Source organism: Sinocyclocheilus rhinocerous, unplaced genomic scaffold (assembly GCF_001515625.1).
Source record: "Sinocyclocheilus rhinocerous isolate Xijiao unplaced genomic scaffold, SAMN03320098_v1.1 scaffold742, whole genome shotgun sequence".
NCBI lineage: Eukaryota > Metazoa > Chordata > Actinopteri > Cypriniformes > Cyprinidae > Sinocyclocheilus > Sinocyclocheilus rhinocerous.
This window is the reverse complement of record NW_015641116.1, coordinates 25,417-42,949: the sequence shown is the minus strand read 5'-3', so window position 1 is coordinate 42,949 and position 17,533 is coordinate 25,417. Positions and strand designations below refer to the sequence as shown.

Below are 17,533 nucleotides of genomic sequence, written 5' to 3'. Positions count from 1 at the left end.
TTTTTTTAAATCTTCTGCTCACCAAGGCTGCATTTATTTGATCAAAACTACAGTAATAACAGTAATAATATTTTGAAATATTACAATCTAAAATAACTGTTTTCAATTTGAATGAATCTTCAGTGTCACATGATCCTTCAGAAATAATTCTAATATGCTGATTTGGTGCTCAAGAAACAATATTATTATTATTATTAAGGTTGAAAATAGTTGTGCTGTTTAGTGTTTAATATTTTTGTGTAAACCATTATAAATTTGATCAGGATTCTTTGATGAATAGAAAGTAAAAAAAAACATAATTTGTCTGGAATAGAAATCTTTTTGTAAATATACATAAATAACATTGTAAACATCTTTTCTGTCTGGCATTTAGACCATATATCTTTAGATTCATATATTTAATATGTAATTTTGTAAATGTAATTTAATATTTAAACATTTAAAAGAAAATAATTCAGAATTGCTTGCCATTTTTCTAACGTTTTTTTTTTTCTTTTTCTTTTTTGCTCTGGTAGACTGAAAACCTTGTGATTCCTATTCACTGCACATGACCTAATACTTGCATATTGCTAGTATTCAGCATATTGCTATACACTCGTACTTGAATATACCCATTCATCATACAGCAGAAGGCTCTTAGCAGCTCTTATATTAAACTGTTACTTTATTGCTTTAACTTTATGCTTGATTTGTGTCTGTTGCCTCCTGCTGAACAGCAATAATCATGATACACTACATGCACACATATACAAGTCACAGTGCTAAGAACGTCTGCTATCAAAATAAATTTGAATGTAAATTCAAATTTAAGCAAAGTGGCCTTTCCGATGTATTCTGGGGCATTAAAGATGACTGATTTTTATTGACCACTGTAAATTGGGTAAAAAAAATGACATTAAAACAACAGCTTCATGAAGGACTTCTTATATCTTTACCTCTGTTCTTAAACTCTCTTTGTGTCTAAAGGATTTGACTATTTATTACTGCTATATGAAGAAGCTCGGCTGACACTTAAAGTCTTGATTTTCAAGCTGTTGTGATTTGTTTTGATCTTTCATTATGCTTTTCCATTGAGGTCCTCTCAAAACTGCTTTTTTCATCATTCATATCCTCCTTCAACTGTTCTTGTTCTCCCTTTTATCTTTATTTCTCCATTCACTCTTCTGACAAGGGCTTTTGAAGCTGGGTCATGAGAGCACATAATAATGGCATTATGATTCACTGATCTTCTACTGGAGCAAATGGCCCCTCCTTCCCTGAGCGAGCCACTTTTTAAAACCAACAGCGCCGACGACGATTAGCCTGGCTCTGTCCTGGCTAATGAGCTCCTTGTTAAAGTTTAATGTCTGTGTTCCACTGCAGTCAAGAATTTTAAGCTCCGGCTCTCTTCTGGGGAAGTGTGCCACGTTGGGGTGTTGTTCCAGAGCATGCTGATGATACTGTTAGTTTTGCACTTACAACCATGTCCCAGTTCTTTGGCCTGAGGGTCGGAGCTCAGAGGATTATTATGAATGCTTAGAACCCAAGAAACTGTGTGTTTAGCACATTATGCCTCTATTACTTATTATAAGTCAGCGGATCTTCTTTGTTTTTCTTTTAAATTGAGGGTTTGTAAAAGCTTACAAGATTAGATATGTGGGTAAGATTTGTCGCTCTGATATTTAGGGATGGTTCACCCAAAAATTCAAATCCTGTCATAATTGAATCTCTCTAATGTTGTTCCAAACCTGTATGACTTTCTTTCCTCTCAGTTTAAAGTCTGCTATACTTCGAAATGTTTAATCTCTCTCATTCTCCAAAAAAACGAGGTTTGGGCTATTTAGAGCGGAAATAATGTTTACAGTCAGAGTGGATTTTTAATTTAGGCCATTATGACATTTGAAGCAGCAGAAATATGTCATATGGAACTTTAATGTTTATTTAACTTGGCAGTGAAAATTTCTGTAAAAAAAAAGTGTATTCTCATGGAAGGGTGGGCAAATTTCACCCAAGTGAAGATGTCTGGCGAATCAATGAATAATCTATCATCTTACAAGTAATCGCCATTCTCGTAAATGAATAAAATATGTGCCCTTTTTCTCGTCTCTCAGTGGTCATGCAGGATTGAGGAGACACCAAGGATCCTGTTGGTGAACCTGGTCTGAAGATCTACATGACCTTCTGGACGTGAAGTTCCATAAAAGTTGCAGAGCAGACAAGATCAAAGAAGACTGGAAGACAAGCGAAGAAGTGAACGAAGAAAGGAAGGATTTGGTTGGACTGGCTGAAGGGGGAAACCGAAGGGCTGGATGCAAGCCTTTATTCATTCTAGAAGTTCCCAGTTTCCTCAGAGATGGCCTCCAATTTCAATGACATTGTCAAGCAGGGCTATGTCCGCATGCGGAGCAGGAAACTGGGGGTGAGTAGTAATTAGTAGCTTTTAGTGCACTTGATGGGCGGCTTGGTCTTATGCTGGTTAACTTGTATTATCATTGAGACTTCAGTCCGATTGTCGTGGTTTCGTTTTTTTTGTTTTTTTTCCCCAATCGATCTTTTCCGTTTAATTTACTTTTCATTAGTTTTCAGTTGGTCAGTTTTAGTTTAATTTTGTTACATTAATTTCATTTATTTCAGAGTTTTCTAGTTTTAGGTCATATTATTTTTTTAGTGCAATGACAAACAATTGGTGAAGGATTTACCTAGAAGGATTTTAGTAAATTTCACAAATAATTGCAACACATTGAATTATGAATTTTTGAAGTAGAAACACTGATATGGTATTCTCTTGCAAAACATACCCCCCAATAATCTTTGTTTTATTCACAACTTCATTTTTTTTTTTACAATATGGCATTCAAATTTTAGTGGCATAACATTTCTCAGCATAGAGTCTGAAATGCTATCTTGTGGCATTTAATAAAATTACCTTTAATTAGTATTATTATAGACCATATATAAAATGTTTTATATATGGTAACAAGTATTATATCAGTTTGTGTTGGTTAGCATTTACTTTAATGAATTGGCAAGATAAATGACAGCACTGCTGTATGTGGCATCAGAACGTCCAAGCATTCCTTATGTTGTTTAACATTTCACCCAGATCAGACTAGACATCTTACAGAACATATTGCCTCCTTTTTACTGGATAATTGGATGTTTTTGAAGAGATTGAGCAAATCGTTCCTTGGAAGAGGCTCGTGAAGCAATAATGGTGCAGGACATGGGGGGACTACATTCATACTACTAATTTAACCTAATCTCTGGCCCAGAGACCTCATTAAAGCTTTACAATCTTCCTCTGACAGGAGATTCAGTCTCACATGGTCTGAGAGCATCTCCTCTGCTGTCCCTGTTAGTTATTCTTATATATATATATATATATATATATATATAGTATATATATACATACATATTGCCTTTGTAAAGAAAAAAAAATCTCATTCTTTTCTTTATTTTCTTTTTGTCATTATACTTGCCATTTTTCATTAGCATGTTTGTCTTTGCTTTATTTGCATTACATTCACTTTCCATTACGCATTTTCCTGCTCCGCATATGCTTTTATGATTACAAGCATATGTTTTTAAACTATTTCACTGCTGAAATCAATCTGGATCAGCTGGCTGCATTGATGTTTCAGAATGTCTAAGAAGTTCCAGCATTACCATGTCTAGTGACTTTCTGAGTGCCTCTCGAGCTCATGCACAGGTCGATGGCTGAATTATGTAGTCAGCAGGATTGTGGTTACCGTGGCAGCAGCGGGATTGTGACACATGGTCCCCCTGGGGAACGCAGTGCTAAACAATCTAAGAGGAGTTTATATTTTCTCCCATTTGCCACTTCTTTTTTTGGTTACCCTTTATTCCTCCTCTCCCTTCATTCTCTCATTTCTCTCTCTTGTTCCTTCTACACGGACACATCTTGTGTCTGTACCCTGTGTGTGCTTGTCTTTGTCTCTCGATTTTGCTCTCCTGTGTTGTGCAAACTCAAAATGGGTACCGTTCCTCCGTCAATGTTTAACAAATGGCTTCCCTAATTGTAAGTCAATTTTCTTTGTCTATTTAATATTATGCTAGTGCACGTAATGCAAGCACAATATCGTAAATCTGCTTATGCACAGCTAATACTATTTACATCCATGCTGTTGCCTCTGCTCTGATTTGGCAGCAGCAGTGAGTGTGTGGCGGCATTTGCATTTGTGTCTGTAAAGCCCTATCCTTCTCTCTCTCTCTCTCTCTCTCACCTTTTTTTCTGGCTCTAGAGGAACTAGCCTCCACAGATTGGAGGAAATATTGTGTTCTTACTAATCCATTTTCATTGGCTAAAAGCTCCCACATTAAAGCATTTTCATTGTTTTGTCCATCTGAGAGTTGAATTGACTGCGGGTGGTAAATATTTTGCAAGACTTTGACCACCCAGGTTTATTTAGTTGTTGCTGTGTTTGTTAAAGAAAGGGTTTGGTCAATGAGATCTTAGTCATATTTGACTTTGGTTGTAGCTCTCTGTCAGACCTGGAGCTAACAAGCTGATGCTTCTGGATTCTGTACACACATGCATTATTAAATGTATGCAAGTGCACTCACATCCAGGTATTTTAAAGGGATAGTTCACACAAAAAAAATGAAAATTCTGTCATCATTTATTCACACTGATGTCATTCTAAAGCTAAATTAGTTTTTTTATTCTGTAAAACACAAGAATGTTGGTAACCAAAGAGTTTTGGTTACAATTGACTTCTATTGTAAGGGAAAAACAGTGAGGCATTTCTCAGAATATCTTTAATGTTCCAAAGAAGAAGGAAAGTAATAAAGGTTTAAAACTACATGAGGGAGTTTTATGGTACTTCAATAAAAATAAAGTCATTTGCCGTCTTGGTGGTATGGTATGGTGGAATTTAATAGCTACCATTGATGATATTAAAGCTAATGGAACACTAATTATCATGTTATGTAGACATTCCTTTAGCTCGAACAGTAGAATGTGGTGCTAACAAGGCCAAGGTCATGGGTTCGATTCCCAATTTATAAAATGTATATATTGTATATGTAATACAATGCAGGTCGCTTCTGTCAAATGCATGAATGTAAATGTAATTATCAGCTTGTCGGATAGAATTTAATGTTGTTGCATCAAGAAATTGTGGTTAATTGTAAGCTGTGGGGCCACCTGCTTTCTCTGTCTTCATACGTGTTGGAATCAAGCAGCCGGGCGAGTCTTGTCAGCCCTTTGTCACACTGTTCTGGACCACTGTCTCCGTATCCCTCCCCCCACCTCCCCCTTCTCTTTACGATCTCTTCTTCACCTCCCACGCCAAGCTTCCTGTGCACCTCTGGGGATGCTAATTAGCCAGACTGTATGCCTCTCTATCGCTCCCTCCCTTTCTCACTGTCTATCTCTGCGGTCCACTTAGGGACCAAGAGGTACAATCAGACTAATCAGAGCGCTGTTTAGCATTCTGCTCGGGTTCCGGCAGCCCCGTACTGCCGGCCTCGCTGCCATGCTGGAATTACCCTAATTGCTTCTCAGCCACTGCCAGCCCTTTTGAGTGCATTTGCAATCGTAAGCGGCTCAACACCAGACATCACAATTATGAAACAACCCCAGACATTAGATGGGGAGGGTGTTGGTCGATGCAGACAATAAAGGCCAAAAATCAAATGGACATACATTGCAATACTATTTTCGCTATGCATCTCTGAGGGACAAAGCAAAGATCTGAAGCTACTGTGATGCAGTAGTTCTGTGACACAAACAGACAGGACCTGAATTTTAGAATCGTTTCAGAAAATCCCCAACAGGTTTCAGTGGACACAGTCAGTAAGCTGCCATTTTAAATTTAGTCTTGCCTGAGAGGAAGTGGTTTAATTTTAGCTTTAAGCATAGCAACTGTTACAGTGGTGTCATTATTCCTTTGACCATCCTAGGATGCCAAGCTGAGTTCTGTCAGATCTCAGAGGAAGAGCAGATGAGAGATGAACAGCTGACAAAAATGCAGAAATGGATTCATTCCAGGGGCAAACAGACTCATTATAGGCTTATTATCCTATGAAATGTTGGCAGATTATGCCTCTGTTTTATCTCCTCTTCCTTTTCACTGCTTTAGTTTAAACTCTGAATTTTCCCTGTGCCTCCATAAGCTGTTATTGTTTACTTTGTTCTCTTGCTCCTTCCTATTCTCTTATATTGACCTGCAGTAAGCTCTTGAGATAAGTGTTGTGTAGTCCTCCATGCATTATTCCCCCATGTTTGTAACACATTTGCTTTGACCGCCATGATGATTTATTCCCCATGGAGCAGTTTAAGAGTTACAGTGTTTTCATATAGCAAACAAGACCATAACTGCCCATTTTTATACAGATTACCAATTTCCATGGTCACCATGGTTTCTGCCAAACAAATGCCATGGTTACTTCAGCTACTGTTGCCGCTGTAAACCATAATTGAGCAAAATAACATTCAAAACCACGCTGGTATTGTAGTCGTGACGATATTTAGTAATGTTTTGATTTAGAGTATGATTTATTGCTTTCAGCTAAAAGCAATTAATTAATGTCAATTACCAAGGCCATTTTGTTAGTATTTGCTCTGACAATAAAAATAGATCCCAAAGAAGCATTGGAATTGCAACAAATACAGTCATGCAAACATTTTTTTAAAGCAGTCTCTAATGCTCACTAAGGCTGCATTTGTTTGATCAAAAATATAGTAAAACTGTATTATTGTGAAATATTATAATTTAAAGTAATTGTTTTCTATTTTAATATGTATATATTTTAAAATGTAGTTTATTCCTGTGATACAAGGCTGAATTTTCAGCATCATTACTCCAGTCTTCAGTGTCACATGATCCTTCAGAAATTTCTAATATGCTGATTTGGTGCACAAAAAAACATAACTTTCTATTGCAAAAAAAAATGCTGTTCTTCCTATGAGCTTCCTATTCATGATTTTAATGCATCCTTACTGAATTAAAGTATTAATTTATTAAAAACATTCTTACTGACCAACTTCTGAACAGTAGTGCAGGATCTCTTTCAAAAACAGTAAAAGAAGCTTCTGTCCAGTTTCTTTCATTTTAATTTCTTTCTGATGACAGTGGTGCTAACACCAAGTTAAATGTTGTAATTTTAACTGTAGAAACTACGGCATTTTAATGGAAATAAAGGTTACCATGGTACTTCTTTAGAAAAGGAGTGACACCAGGATGGAGCATATTTGGTTTTTGTATGTACATGCATCTGTGTGTGTGTATTAATGTTGCTCAGACAGATATACAAACAGTTAAGCAGCAGTGAGAGAGGGGACGTCTCACCCACACACACACACACACACACACACTCAGTCTGTTTACTGAGGATTAGTGTAACCTCAGGGGACATGATGCAAACAAGGGATCAATCTTTTACCTGCTGTGAATGGAAAACCATGCTAACTTTCTTTGTGAGATGGGTCCAAGCATTCGAGTGGCAATGACATTAAGGTCAGCTTAGATGATAAAAACAAAAGCTCGTCAGCTCAGTTCAGCTTTCTAGCAGTCATCTCGGCAGGAAACTGGACACACTGTACGTTGCATGAAACTTTCAAAGGTAAGATTTTATCTTTTGGACTCCTTTGAGTCCAAATCACATATTGATATGTTCATTCGTGGACAATATGGTTAAAAGCGCGTGGATTCGCTTGTTATATTTGAGGTGCAGTGCAGGCCTGTCATAATACAAGCCTGATGACTAATGCAGTGTTTATGACTGTGAGTCAGAATGTAACTTTATTTAAAAACAGTGTCTAAACACCAGGGAATTTGATCAGTCTAAACACGTTGACTTTAATTCATTCTAAAGGGTTATTGAGGCAAAAAAGACAAATAGTTCTCCCTTTTCTCCCCCCAAGCTTGCTTTTTCCTTTAAAGAATACACTTTTTCCTTGTTAACTCAGTACAGTTCAAATGTTTAGTTTCTCGATTGCCATTCCTGTTATCTTCCAACACTTCCAACACAAAGGAAAGCATAAAGCCGAACTGCTGTTCCTCAGCAAACCAATACATCAGGCTGTTCTGAAAAAGGGTCATAAGGGTTGTTGAATAGATGATATAGAAATAATGTTGCTCAGGAACAATTTCCAGTGATGATAGAGAGTGGGACTGGCCTTGGGCTGGCTGGAGCACTTGCCTAAATGGACTGGGGTTACCGTGGCAACTGTAGGATCTGTCGTTGAAGGACATCAGTGGTATAAACAGAAAATAGCTTTTATGGCAGCAGGGTCGATTGAGGGAGAGAGTGTGTTTACAAAAGATAAAGACAGATCACAACTGCTGTAGATTTAATTAGAAGCTTTCATATCGCGCAAATAACACATTTATCCAGCAGCATTTTTTCCCCCCTTGTATATTTGCAATAAAGCGCAGGCCACTGTGCCACACATGGCATCATATTATATATTACCCAGTCTCTCAGTGTAGTTTATTTGTACTACCATTCAAAAGTTTAGGGTAAGGTTTTTTTTTTAAGAAATTGTTATTGTTATTGTTATTTTGGCATTAAATTGATCAAAAGTGACCGTAAAGGTATTTATAATGTTGCAAAAGATTTCTATGCTGCTCTTTTGAACTTTCTATTCATCAAAGAATCCTGAAAAAATGGTTTCTACTGAAATATTAAGTAGGACAACTGTTTTCAACATTGATAATAATGAGAAATGTTTCTTTAACACCAAATCAGCATATTAGAATGATTTCTGAAGGGCCATGTGACACTGAAGACTGGAGTAATGGCTGCTGAAAATTCAGCTTTGCCATCACAAAAATATATTACATTTTAAAATATATTAAAATCGTAATTTTAAATTTGAATGTTTCAAAAATTACTGTTTAATATTTCACAATACTACTGCTGTGTGTGTGTGTGTGTGTGTGTGTGTATGTATGTGCGTGTGTATGTGTATATATATATATAATATATATATATATATATTATATATATATATAATCTGGGGAAGAGTTCAGAAATAAAATCTGCTTCATTGAAGGGTCACATAAGCATGTAGTCTCTGTTACCCTTAATGGAAGTTTGAAACAACCAGGACTCTTCCTAGAGCTGGCCTCCTGGCCAAACTGAGCAATTGATGGAGAAGGGTCTTGGTTAGAGTGGTGACCAAGACCATGATGGTCACTCTAGTTGAGCTCCATGATCATATATGCAGATGGGAGAAATCTAGAGAAGGACAAATATCACTGCAACACTCCACCGATCTGGGCTTTATGTCGGAGTGGCCAGACTCAATCCTCTCTTCAGTGAAGACACATGAAAACACACTTGGATTTTGCATAAAAACACCTAAAGTACTCTCAGACTCTGAGAAACAAGAGTCTCTGGTCTGATGAACCTCAAGTCCAAGCATCATGTTTGAAGGAAACCAGGCACTGCTTATCACCTGAAGAGTACCACCCCAAAAGTAAAATGTGTTACTCCCATGCTGTGGCAGGGACCGAGGGACTTGTATATGCAGCCTTTGTGAGAATGAGACATTAAACATGAAAAAAATCTTACCAACCTTTTGAATGGTGGTGTATCTGTATCAGTTGATACTGATATTTAAATGTACATGCTAAATTTCCATATTTTACATTACATTTTACATTATACTCTGATATTTAATATTTAACACTAATTATTTACTAACACTGTTCAATGAAAAGTTAATCCATTGATCTACTCACTAAAGTTAATTTCTTCCTGCCTTTTGCACGTGTTGAGTGTTATTTTTGGACCCTTTGTGTTTCAGATCTATCGGCGCTGCTGGCTGGTGTTTAAGAAGTCGTCCAGTAAAGGACCTCGCAGACTGGAAAAATACCCTGATGAGAAGTCAGCCTACATCAGAGTCTGTCCTAAGGTACACTTCTCACTGCAACAGTTCAGTTGTGGTCTAATCTAAGCCATGAAAATGTCACGGGAGAAATGAGACATTCAAGGAAAACATTCAAGTGTCACTTCAGTTCTCCAATTTTACTAACAGCCACGTAGAGCACATTCATACCGCAAGAGCTGGCGGGCGAGATTACGAGACTGGCAGTGGGTAAACAGATAATTTCTTGAATAAAAGTATCCACGCACAGACTCTCGCGATTTTCTCTAACTTTGCTGACTCACAGGCCTCCAGTTTCTGTGTTTATCGCTCTCATTTGCCTTCCTTTACTGCACTCCGCTGCTCTGTGAAAGATAAATTAGATGATTAAGAGAGCACAAGTGCCTTTCCAAATGATGCAAATGAAGCATGTCTGAATAACTAGGCTCTGCCACTACTTCTGAGTTTGCATTGGTTTCATTTTACACACAGGTGACAGAGATTAGTAATGTGAAGAACATCACAAGATTGCCCCGTGACACAAAGCGGCAAGCCGTGGCCATCGTCTTTACAGATGACACCTCTCGAACCTTCACCTGTGAATCAGGTACATCATCTTTTCTAAGGCTTGGTTTGCTGCAGCAGCTGATGAGGATGCTTCACTTAAAGAAGCTTTCATTCTTGATATTAGCATTTCGGTCTATACGGTCTGATGTCGTGCTGCTCTCAGGCATAATGACAGACCGCATCTCCTAGTGTATGTTTGATTCATAGAACATTTTCATTGAAAGAACATGTTCATTCATTGACATCATTGAATCTTCCTGTTCTCACAGAGCTGGAGGCTGAAGAGTGGTTTAAGACCTTGTCTATCGAGTGCCTGGGGACACGTCTTAATGACATCAGTCTTGGAGAACCAGACCTCCTGGCTGCTGGAGTTCAGTGTGAACACACAGGTAAGAGACTAAAGCCATTTGTACAATTGCTTACCTATGAGCTGGATTCCTGTAGCTTGTTTCATATCAAGAGTTTGAATTTAGATCTGTTGTATACTTCAGTGACAACTTGGTAGCACTTAGTTTAATATACACTGTCAAAAATATCCTGTTAAATTTCCATTAAATAAACAGCAGCTGTGGTTGCCAGAAATTCACTGTAAAAAATACGATGACAATGTTTCGGCTATTACGGGATGGAAAATTGATGCTGGTTTATTTTACAACTTATAACTGTATATTTCATTACGTGATATGATGTAACTGATCTACTTGAACATCCTAAATCTGCTTGGCCTATCCGTAACATGACACTAAAATAATGCAATAAACATTTATTACATTACAGAAAATGTAACAGTAACCACCCTGATGTATATAATAGAAATAAAGTAAATTATTTATATAAAATATAATCATATGTGATGTGTCACAGGGACTTCTAGGAGTATTTTACTGTTTTTCATGGTTAATTATATAGTAATTCATAGTTTTCACCAACAATAAATTAGACAGTATTTTACAGGAAAAATTACATATAATGTGATGCTAAACCATTAAATTTTTTCTCCATATATGTTAAGGTTAAGCTTTTTTTTCTGTAAAAATTACTATTTTTTTCTTTTTTTTACAGTCTAGTGACCAGTTAAGCAAATACAGTTAACCAAATACCTAGTTTTTCACTACAAGTCTCTCATTTTTTTCCCTTACAGAGCGCTTCAACGTGTTCCTGTTGCCCTGCCCCAATCTTGACATCTACGGAGAGTGTATGATGCAGATCACGCATGAAAACATCTACCTGTGGGATATTCACAACCCTCGCACCAAGCTAGTAACCTGGCCGCTTTGCTCGCTGCGGCGCTACGGACGGGATGCTACGCGCTTCACCTTTGAGGCTGGCAGGTAAAATATGTTGAAGATATCATTCATTTAAAGCCAATATGACATTTTACAAGGTCTTGTGACGTGTATATTTCAGTTCAGTGAGGTCATGTATATGTAGGAGAAACATGGAAGCAGAGGAGAGAGCCGTTGACCTGTGGACCTCCTAAAAGGATTTATTGAGTGGATTACAAGGAGTTCAGTGGCAGATTAGGTGTTCTTATCTCCCTCACTGCTTTGATCAAATAATAAAAGAAGATTCACATTGCCAGCTGGATGCCCTTTGAGAGAGAAGATGAGAGTTTTAAAGAGAAGTTCGAGTCTGATGTAACACTGCCCCCTAGTGGCTATTATAATGCAACACACAACGCATGTCTAGCCTATGGGTTCGGTTCTTTGTAGTTCATCATGTTTGCTTTGCTAAATTGTGTATTGCTATCTTGTTTGTTATTTTGTTAGGATGTGTGACAGTGGGGAGGGTCTGTACACTTTCCAGACACGGGAAGGAGAGCAGATCTACCAAAGGGTTCATTCTTCCACTCTAGCTATAGCTGAGCAGCATAAGAGAGTCCTCATGGAAATGGAAAAAAACAGCAAGGTAACCAAAGCATGCAGTGGGTTCAAAAGCCTGAGGCCACTTTGAAAATCTAATTTGAAACAGAAAATTGACAAAGTTTTGACACATTTAAAACTAAGACATTTCAACAAAAATAGTCTGCTCTATTTCTAGGTCACTATAATAAGCAATTTTGCAAAACTGGCCTTGTGAATTCCTTTGTACAAAAGACCTTCTTTGTAACAGTCTCAAATCAGTTCAACTTTTTAATGCAAATTTTTACTTTGATAATATACACTACAATATACTATTTATAGCTTTAATTTATTTGATAAAAAATACAGTAAAACAGTAATATTGTGAAGTATTATTACAATTTAAATAGCTATTTTCTATTATAATATATTTAATATATTATTAAAATGTATTTTATTCCTGTGTTGGCAAAGCTGAATTTTCAGCAGCCATTCCTTCAGTCTTAAGTGTCACGTGATTTTTAAGTAACATTTAACAGAAAGTATAATTTCATATTATCACAGCTGAAACCAGTTGTGCTGTTTAATATATTTTGATAAATTTTTTAAGGATTTTTTGGTGAATCAAAAGTTCAAACAGGATTTATTTGAAATAGAAATTACTTGAAACTATGTAAAACACCCATAACAATTTTTTTTTTTTTTTACAATTGAATGCATCCTTGCTGAATACAAGAATTAATTTCTTTAAAAAAGTCCTACTAACCCCATATTTGGAAATGGTAGACACATAGTGTGTATTAAAACAAAGCTGGAGAGATTGCAGACAACTGATTTTCTTCCTGTCTTACAACTTTCAAAACACCAGAACCAAAGGCATAATTTTGTGTTAATAGCAAACTAATTGAAATTCTTTCCCATCTCTCTTCTTCTATCTCTCCCCAGCTTTTATCTAAGGGTTTAGAGGGGACTTCCTACCCCTGCACCCCGACAGCAATCTTACCACGAAGTGCTTTCTGGCACCACATCACCGGATCACAGGCTGGGGTGGATACTGCCAACGGTGAGTTTGAACAGTGTGGATAAGTGTGTGTCAGTACAGTAGTCACATTATAGGAGCCTGGTGCCGCATGGCAAAAACACAGCTCCGAAAACTAATGTCGTTGCAAGTAGCAAGCCCAGAAAGCACAATATGAAACTCTTTATCAACAACCTTGAGACATGTAGTCTTCTATGAAGCAACATAAAATAACAGAGAAAATTATTTGAAAAAAAAAAAGAAGATATTTTGGGCTTGAAGCAAGTTTCACACAAAGTGACAAACATACAAACAATACCTATCCATCAACGCTGACTCAATCCCAATGATTCAAATGTTTGCATAGTTACACTTTGTGGTTTGGTTTCCAGTTTAACAAATTTCCATTTACAGTTTTTTTTTTTACAATCGCTAGGACATATTTCTCAATACTAACGTCACTTTTCCAAACTCTTCACAAAGTTCTCCTAACCATGTTTCAACTTCATTCTTACATAACACTAGCAAAGATTTTCACCAAACAAACACATTTTATTACGCATAACACAACAACCTAAAAAACACTAACAACAGGTAGCATTATACAATGTTATACAGAGTATCACAAGAATGATACTCTCTACTGTTTATAATTCACTGCAGTATATGTTACATGGTCCATGTTTACAAGTTTTCCCTGTTTGTATAGTTGGTAATGAAAGTGAAAGACTAACACTTGTGAAGATGTTCAGCTACATGCAACTGCTTTGATAGTATTTGATTTTTTACATGCAGAATGTTTTTCTATATGATATTACTCTAGAAATGTTGCAAATTTCTGTCTTATTTATTTTTGTCCTGTGCTAGGTTTTGAACTTAAGTTGAACAGTTTTGAAAACAGCATGTAAACATGTGCTAATTGGCTTGTGTAGTACATAAAGTTTCAAAGTGACAAAAGAATTCATGTAATTTGACAGATGTCATCAATGAATGCATTTTGTGCCAAAGCAATGATTCACAGTTTAGCCCACATAGACTGGTGTTGTGCTCGCTGTGTGAAGAGTTTTGAAAAAGTGACCTAAGTATTGAGAAATGTGTCCTAGCGATTGTAAAAAAAAATAAAAAATAAATAAAAAACTGTAAATGTACACTAGCGCTCAAAAGTTTGGGGTCAGTTGGATTTATTTTGGGAAAAAAGTTAATACTTTTATTTAGCAAGGATGCATTAAATTGATCAAAATTGGCAGTAAAGACATGTATAATGTTTCAAAAGATTTCTATTTCAAATAAAAAAGATGTATTTAGATTTTTTTATTCATCAAATAGTTCTGAAAAACATGTATCACAGTTTCCTCAAAATATTGAACCAGGACAACTGTTTTCAACATTGATAATAAGGAATATTTCATTAGCACAAAATCAGCATATTAGCATGATTTCTGAAGGATCATGTGACTACAGCTTTGCCATCACAGGAAAAAACTGACATTTTAAAATATACTGAAATAGAAAACTTCTGATGACCATTTTATAATTTTTGGTGTTATTAAAAGAAAAAAAATCTGTATAGTAACCCAGAAACCACTTTATTTTCTGCTTGAAAGTAAAACAAACAGCCTGTTACTGCTTTTGCATGCAATATTAAGCAGACTGTGTGCTATTTAGACCTTCCCATTAACACCTCTCATCCTCTTTCAGGTGACCTCTACGGTGATACTCAACCAGGAGTGGACACTGACCTCTTCTCTAAACGCCTTCCTCCAGAACGACACTCAACCCTTCCTGTGGGCCACGGCTGCCCTCAACCCCCGACGCACTACCCCACGTACCCCAGCGAGTGAGCGGCTTTTAGCAGCAATGAAACCTTCCAGATTTTCACCTCTTGACCGCCCTCCACACTGCACTCTGCCCTAAGTTTTTCCATCAGCTCTTCTTCAGCAAGGGAAGATCCGTGCTGCCATGCTGCCTCAGTTCCCCCTGAGCCTGCCAGCGACGCTGAGGGCACTTACTGTGGAATGAGGGAATGCACTGTGAAGCTTGAAGCGCTTCCACTGGAGCAGGGCTCACATACCCTTAAACCAGACACAAGAGATGCGACAAAATGTTGGAACTGGCTCAGTTGCCTTCACAGTGCAATATGGTCACTCTTGCTGGGTTTCTTCGGAAGTAGAGACTGTACTGTAGGTTCTTCTCAATATTATCTCTTATTCTAATTCTAATCTCATGCACGCTCTCCAACCCTATGCATGTCCCCCAAGGTAAACAATTACGGAAGAGCTACGGAGGGGTTTCTTAGACTCCTGTAGAAGCCCCAACACAAGAGGGTGTCCAGCAAACCACAGCGGCCCGGAGGAAGGGCCGTAAGCACTTCTGCTTTTCAGTAAGAGTAATCCAAAGCGTGTTTTGATCAGATGCTTTAATCATGTCTGTAAGACTTCCCAAGCCCAGAGGACTTTGAGGAACCGGGAGCACTTTCTGAAAGTGTCATTTCGTATGGTCGTGCATTTTGTTTCTCCTTTTCCCTTTCTTTAAAGTGACTTAAATGGACAGTTCTGATGTACAAAACTGTCTGTCCAGTCTCTGTCGTGAGATGAAGAAAGCCATTTGGACAGAAGTGAGTGTTTGACTAGCTCATGTGCTTCGTTCTCTGGTTGATCTTTTCAGAGAGACTGATCCACCATTTTTTCTGGAAGATGTCGTGAGGGTCAGAGATCCACGAATAGATGGGAACAAAGATTATGATTATACCCAGCTGAGGTGGTTTAAGGAATTATTTATTTATTTATTGAAGTTTACCAACAAAGCACAAGACAAATTGCAATGTATAGCAGTAGGGTTTTCTTTAGCAGTTCAGCAATTCTGTATGTAAAAGGGTTTATACTAGCACTGTAAAAGAGGAGAAAAACATCCTAAATAAGGTGGTAGGCCTCACACGAGACATGTTTCTGGATTTCCATGCTTGTCAACTATTTCCAGTAATTTCCATGAAATTAAGGGTATCATTATTGCGTTCATATCTCAGCAGACATTTATATTATGTGGCTGTATCGTGTTTTCAGTCAGCTACACTTGTTCTGTTTTTCTCATGCTGTAACTCTCAATTTAAAACCCTGTGTGTTGGAGCGGTTAGTGCACATTGCATAATGAGCTGGGTTGCTTTGAGTTTGATCAATCTGATTGACTAGCATGGTGAAGCTGGTTAACCAAGATAGTCTTGCTGGTTAACCGTTTCCAGTGGGCCCTATTCGTTTATCCTTCACTCCCTGTACTCTCTCTACTATCCATATAAATAAGTGACATAAAGGTCAAAATTAAAAAAAACACTCATATGTCTGGCACAGAATTAATTTGGTTGTATTCTCTGATTGAGCTACAGTCCTGAGGGTTTGACTACTTGTAGCTTTATTCATTTTATACATAGTCGTTCAGTGCTGGGATTTATTAACTCACGTCGTATGTATCATTAAAAGGGCTTGAGCTGATCTGATTGTCATGATTGTACACATTGAGGAAAAAGAAAATATTTTTTTCAGGTTTCCTTGCAGACCGTTTTAAAAATTTGTGAAAATATTTTTTAGCAGTACATATTTCAACAACTCTTCAAAGATAAGCACCTTTCATTTAAGCTTTACTTTTTTACCATGTCTAACCTTTTCAGTTACTCGCTATAATGTAGCCAAAATATGCCCACATAAATAAATGTACACTACCAAATGTATGGGGTCAGAAGTTTTTTTTGTTTTTGTTTTAATACTTTCAGCGGAGATTCATTAAATTGATCTAATGTGACAGTAAAGCTGAAAATTCAGCTTTGCCATCACATGAATAAATTAGATTTTAAAATATATTAAAATAGAAAACAGTAGTAATATTTAAACTGTAGTACTAGTTCACAATATTACTCTTTTAACTGTATTTTTGATCAAATAAATGCGTATTTGGTGAGGATAATAGACTTCTTTCAAAAACATTTTAAAAAATCTTACCGACCCCAAACTTTTGAATAGTAGTGTATGGAGTGATATTTCCCTGAATGTCCCTGTTTTGCAGTTTGCACATTTGTTTTTATCAATTGCTTTACAGTGCTATCCATTAAAAATATATAGAAATAACAGGATTTTTATAGGCTGTTGCTTGGTAGACATCTAATAATACCACACACCAGTGATGTACACACCAAAAGAACATCATCCCCTCATTTGCAGGAAATCTAAGAACTATAGTAATTCAACATTCATGTAATCACCCTGAAATTATATATTTGTACATAAACAGCCAGCAGGTCCCTGG

At 37.0% G+C, this 17,533-nt stretch overlaps 1 protein-coding gene across 1 annotated transcript in view; it reads left to right on the top strand.

Annotated features, from left to right (window-relative positions):
- The window catches only part of LOC107754669 (docking protein 4-like), a 38,767-nt gene extending 21,789 nt beyond the window's left edge, over nucleotides 1–16,978 (top strand). Inside the window, exons 2-9 of the mRNA XM_016571211.1 lie at nucleotides 2,091–2,398; nucleotides 9,758–9,865; nucleotides 10,310–10,424; nucleotides 10,654–10,773; nucleotides 11,526–11,715; nucleotides 12,154–12,292; nucleotides 13,171–13,288; nucleotides 14,942–16,978. Coding sequence (XP_016426697.1) covers nucleotides 2,333–2,398; nucleotides 9,758–9,865; nucleotides 10,310–10,424; nucleotides 10,654–10,773; nucleotides 11,526–11,715; nucleotides 12,154–12,292; nucleotides 13,171–13,288; nucleotides 14,942–15,084 — 999 coding nt within the window. The 5' untranslated portion in view covers nucleotides 2,091–2,332 and the 3' untranslated portion in view covers nucleotides 15,085–16,978. The remainder of the gene's footprint in view (nucleotides 1–2,090; nucleotides 2,399–9,757; nucleotides 9,866–10,309; nucleotides 10,425–10,653; nucleotides 10,774–11,525; nucleotides 11,716–12,153; nucleotides 12,293–13,170; nucleotides 13,289–14,941) is intronic.
- The last annotated feature ends 555 nt before the right edge of the window (nucleotides 16,979–17,533 follow it).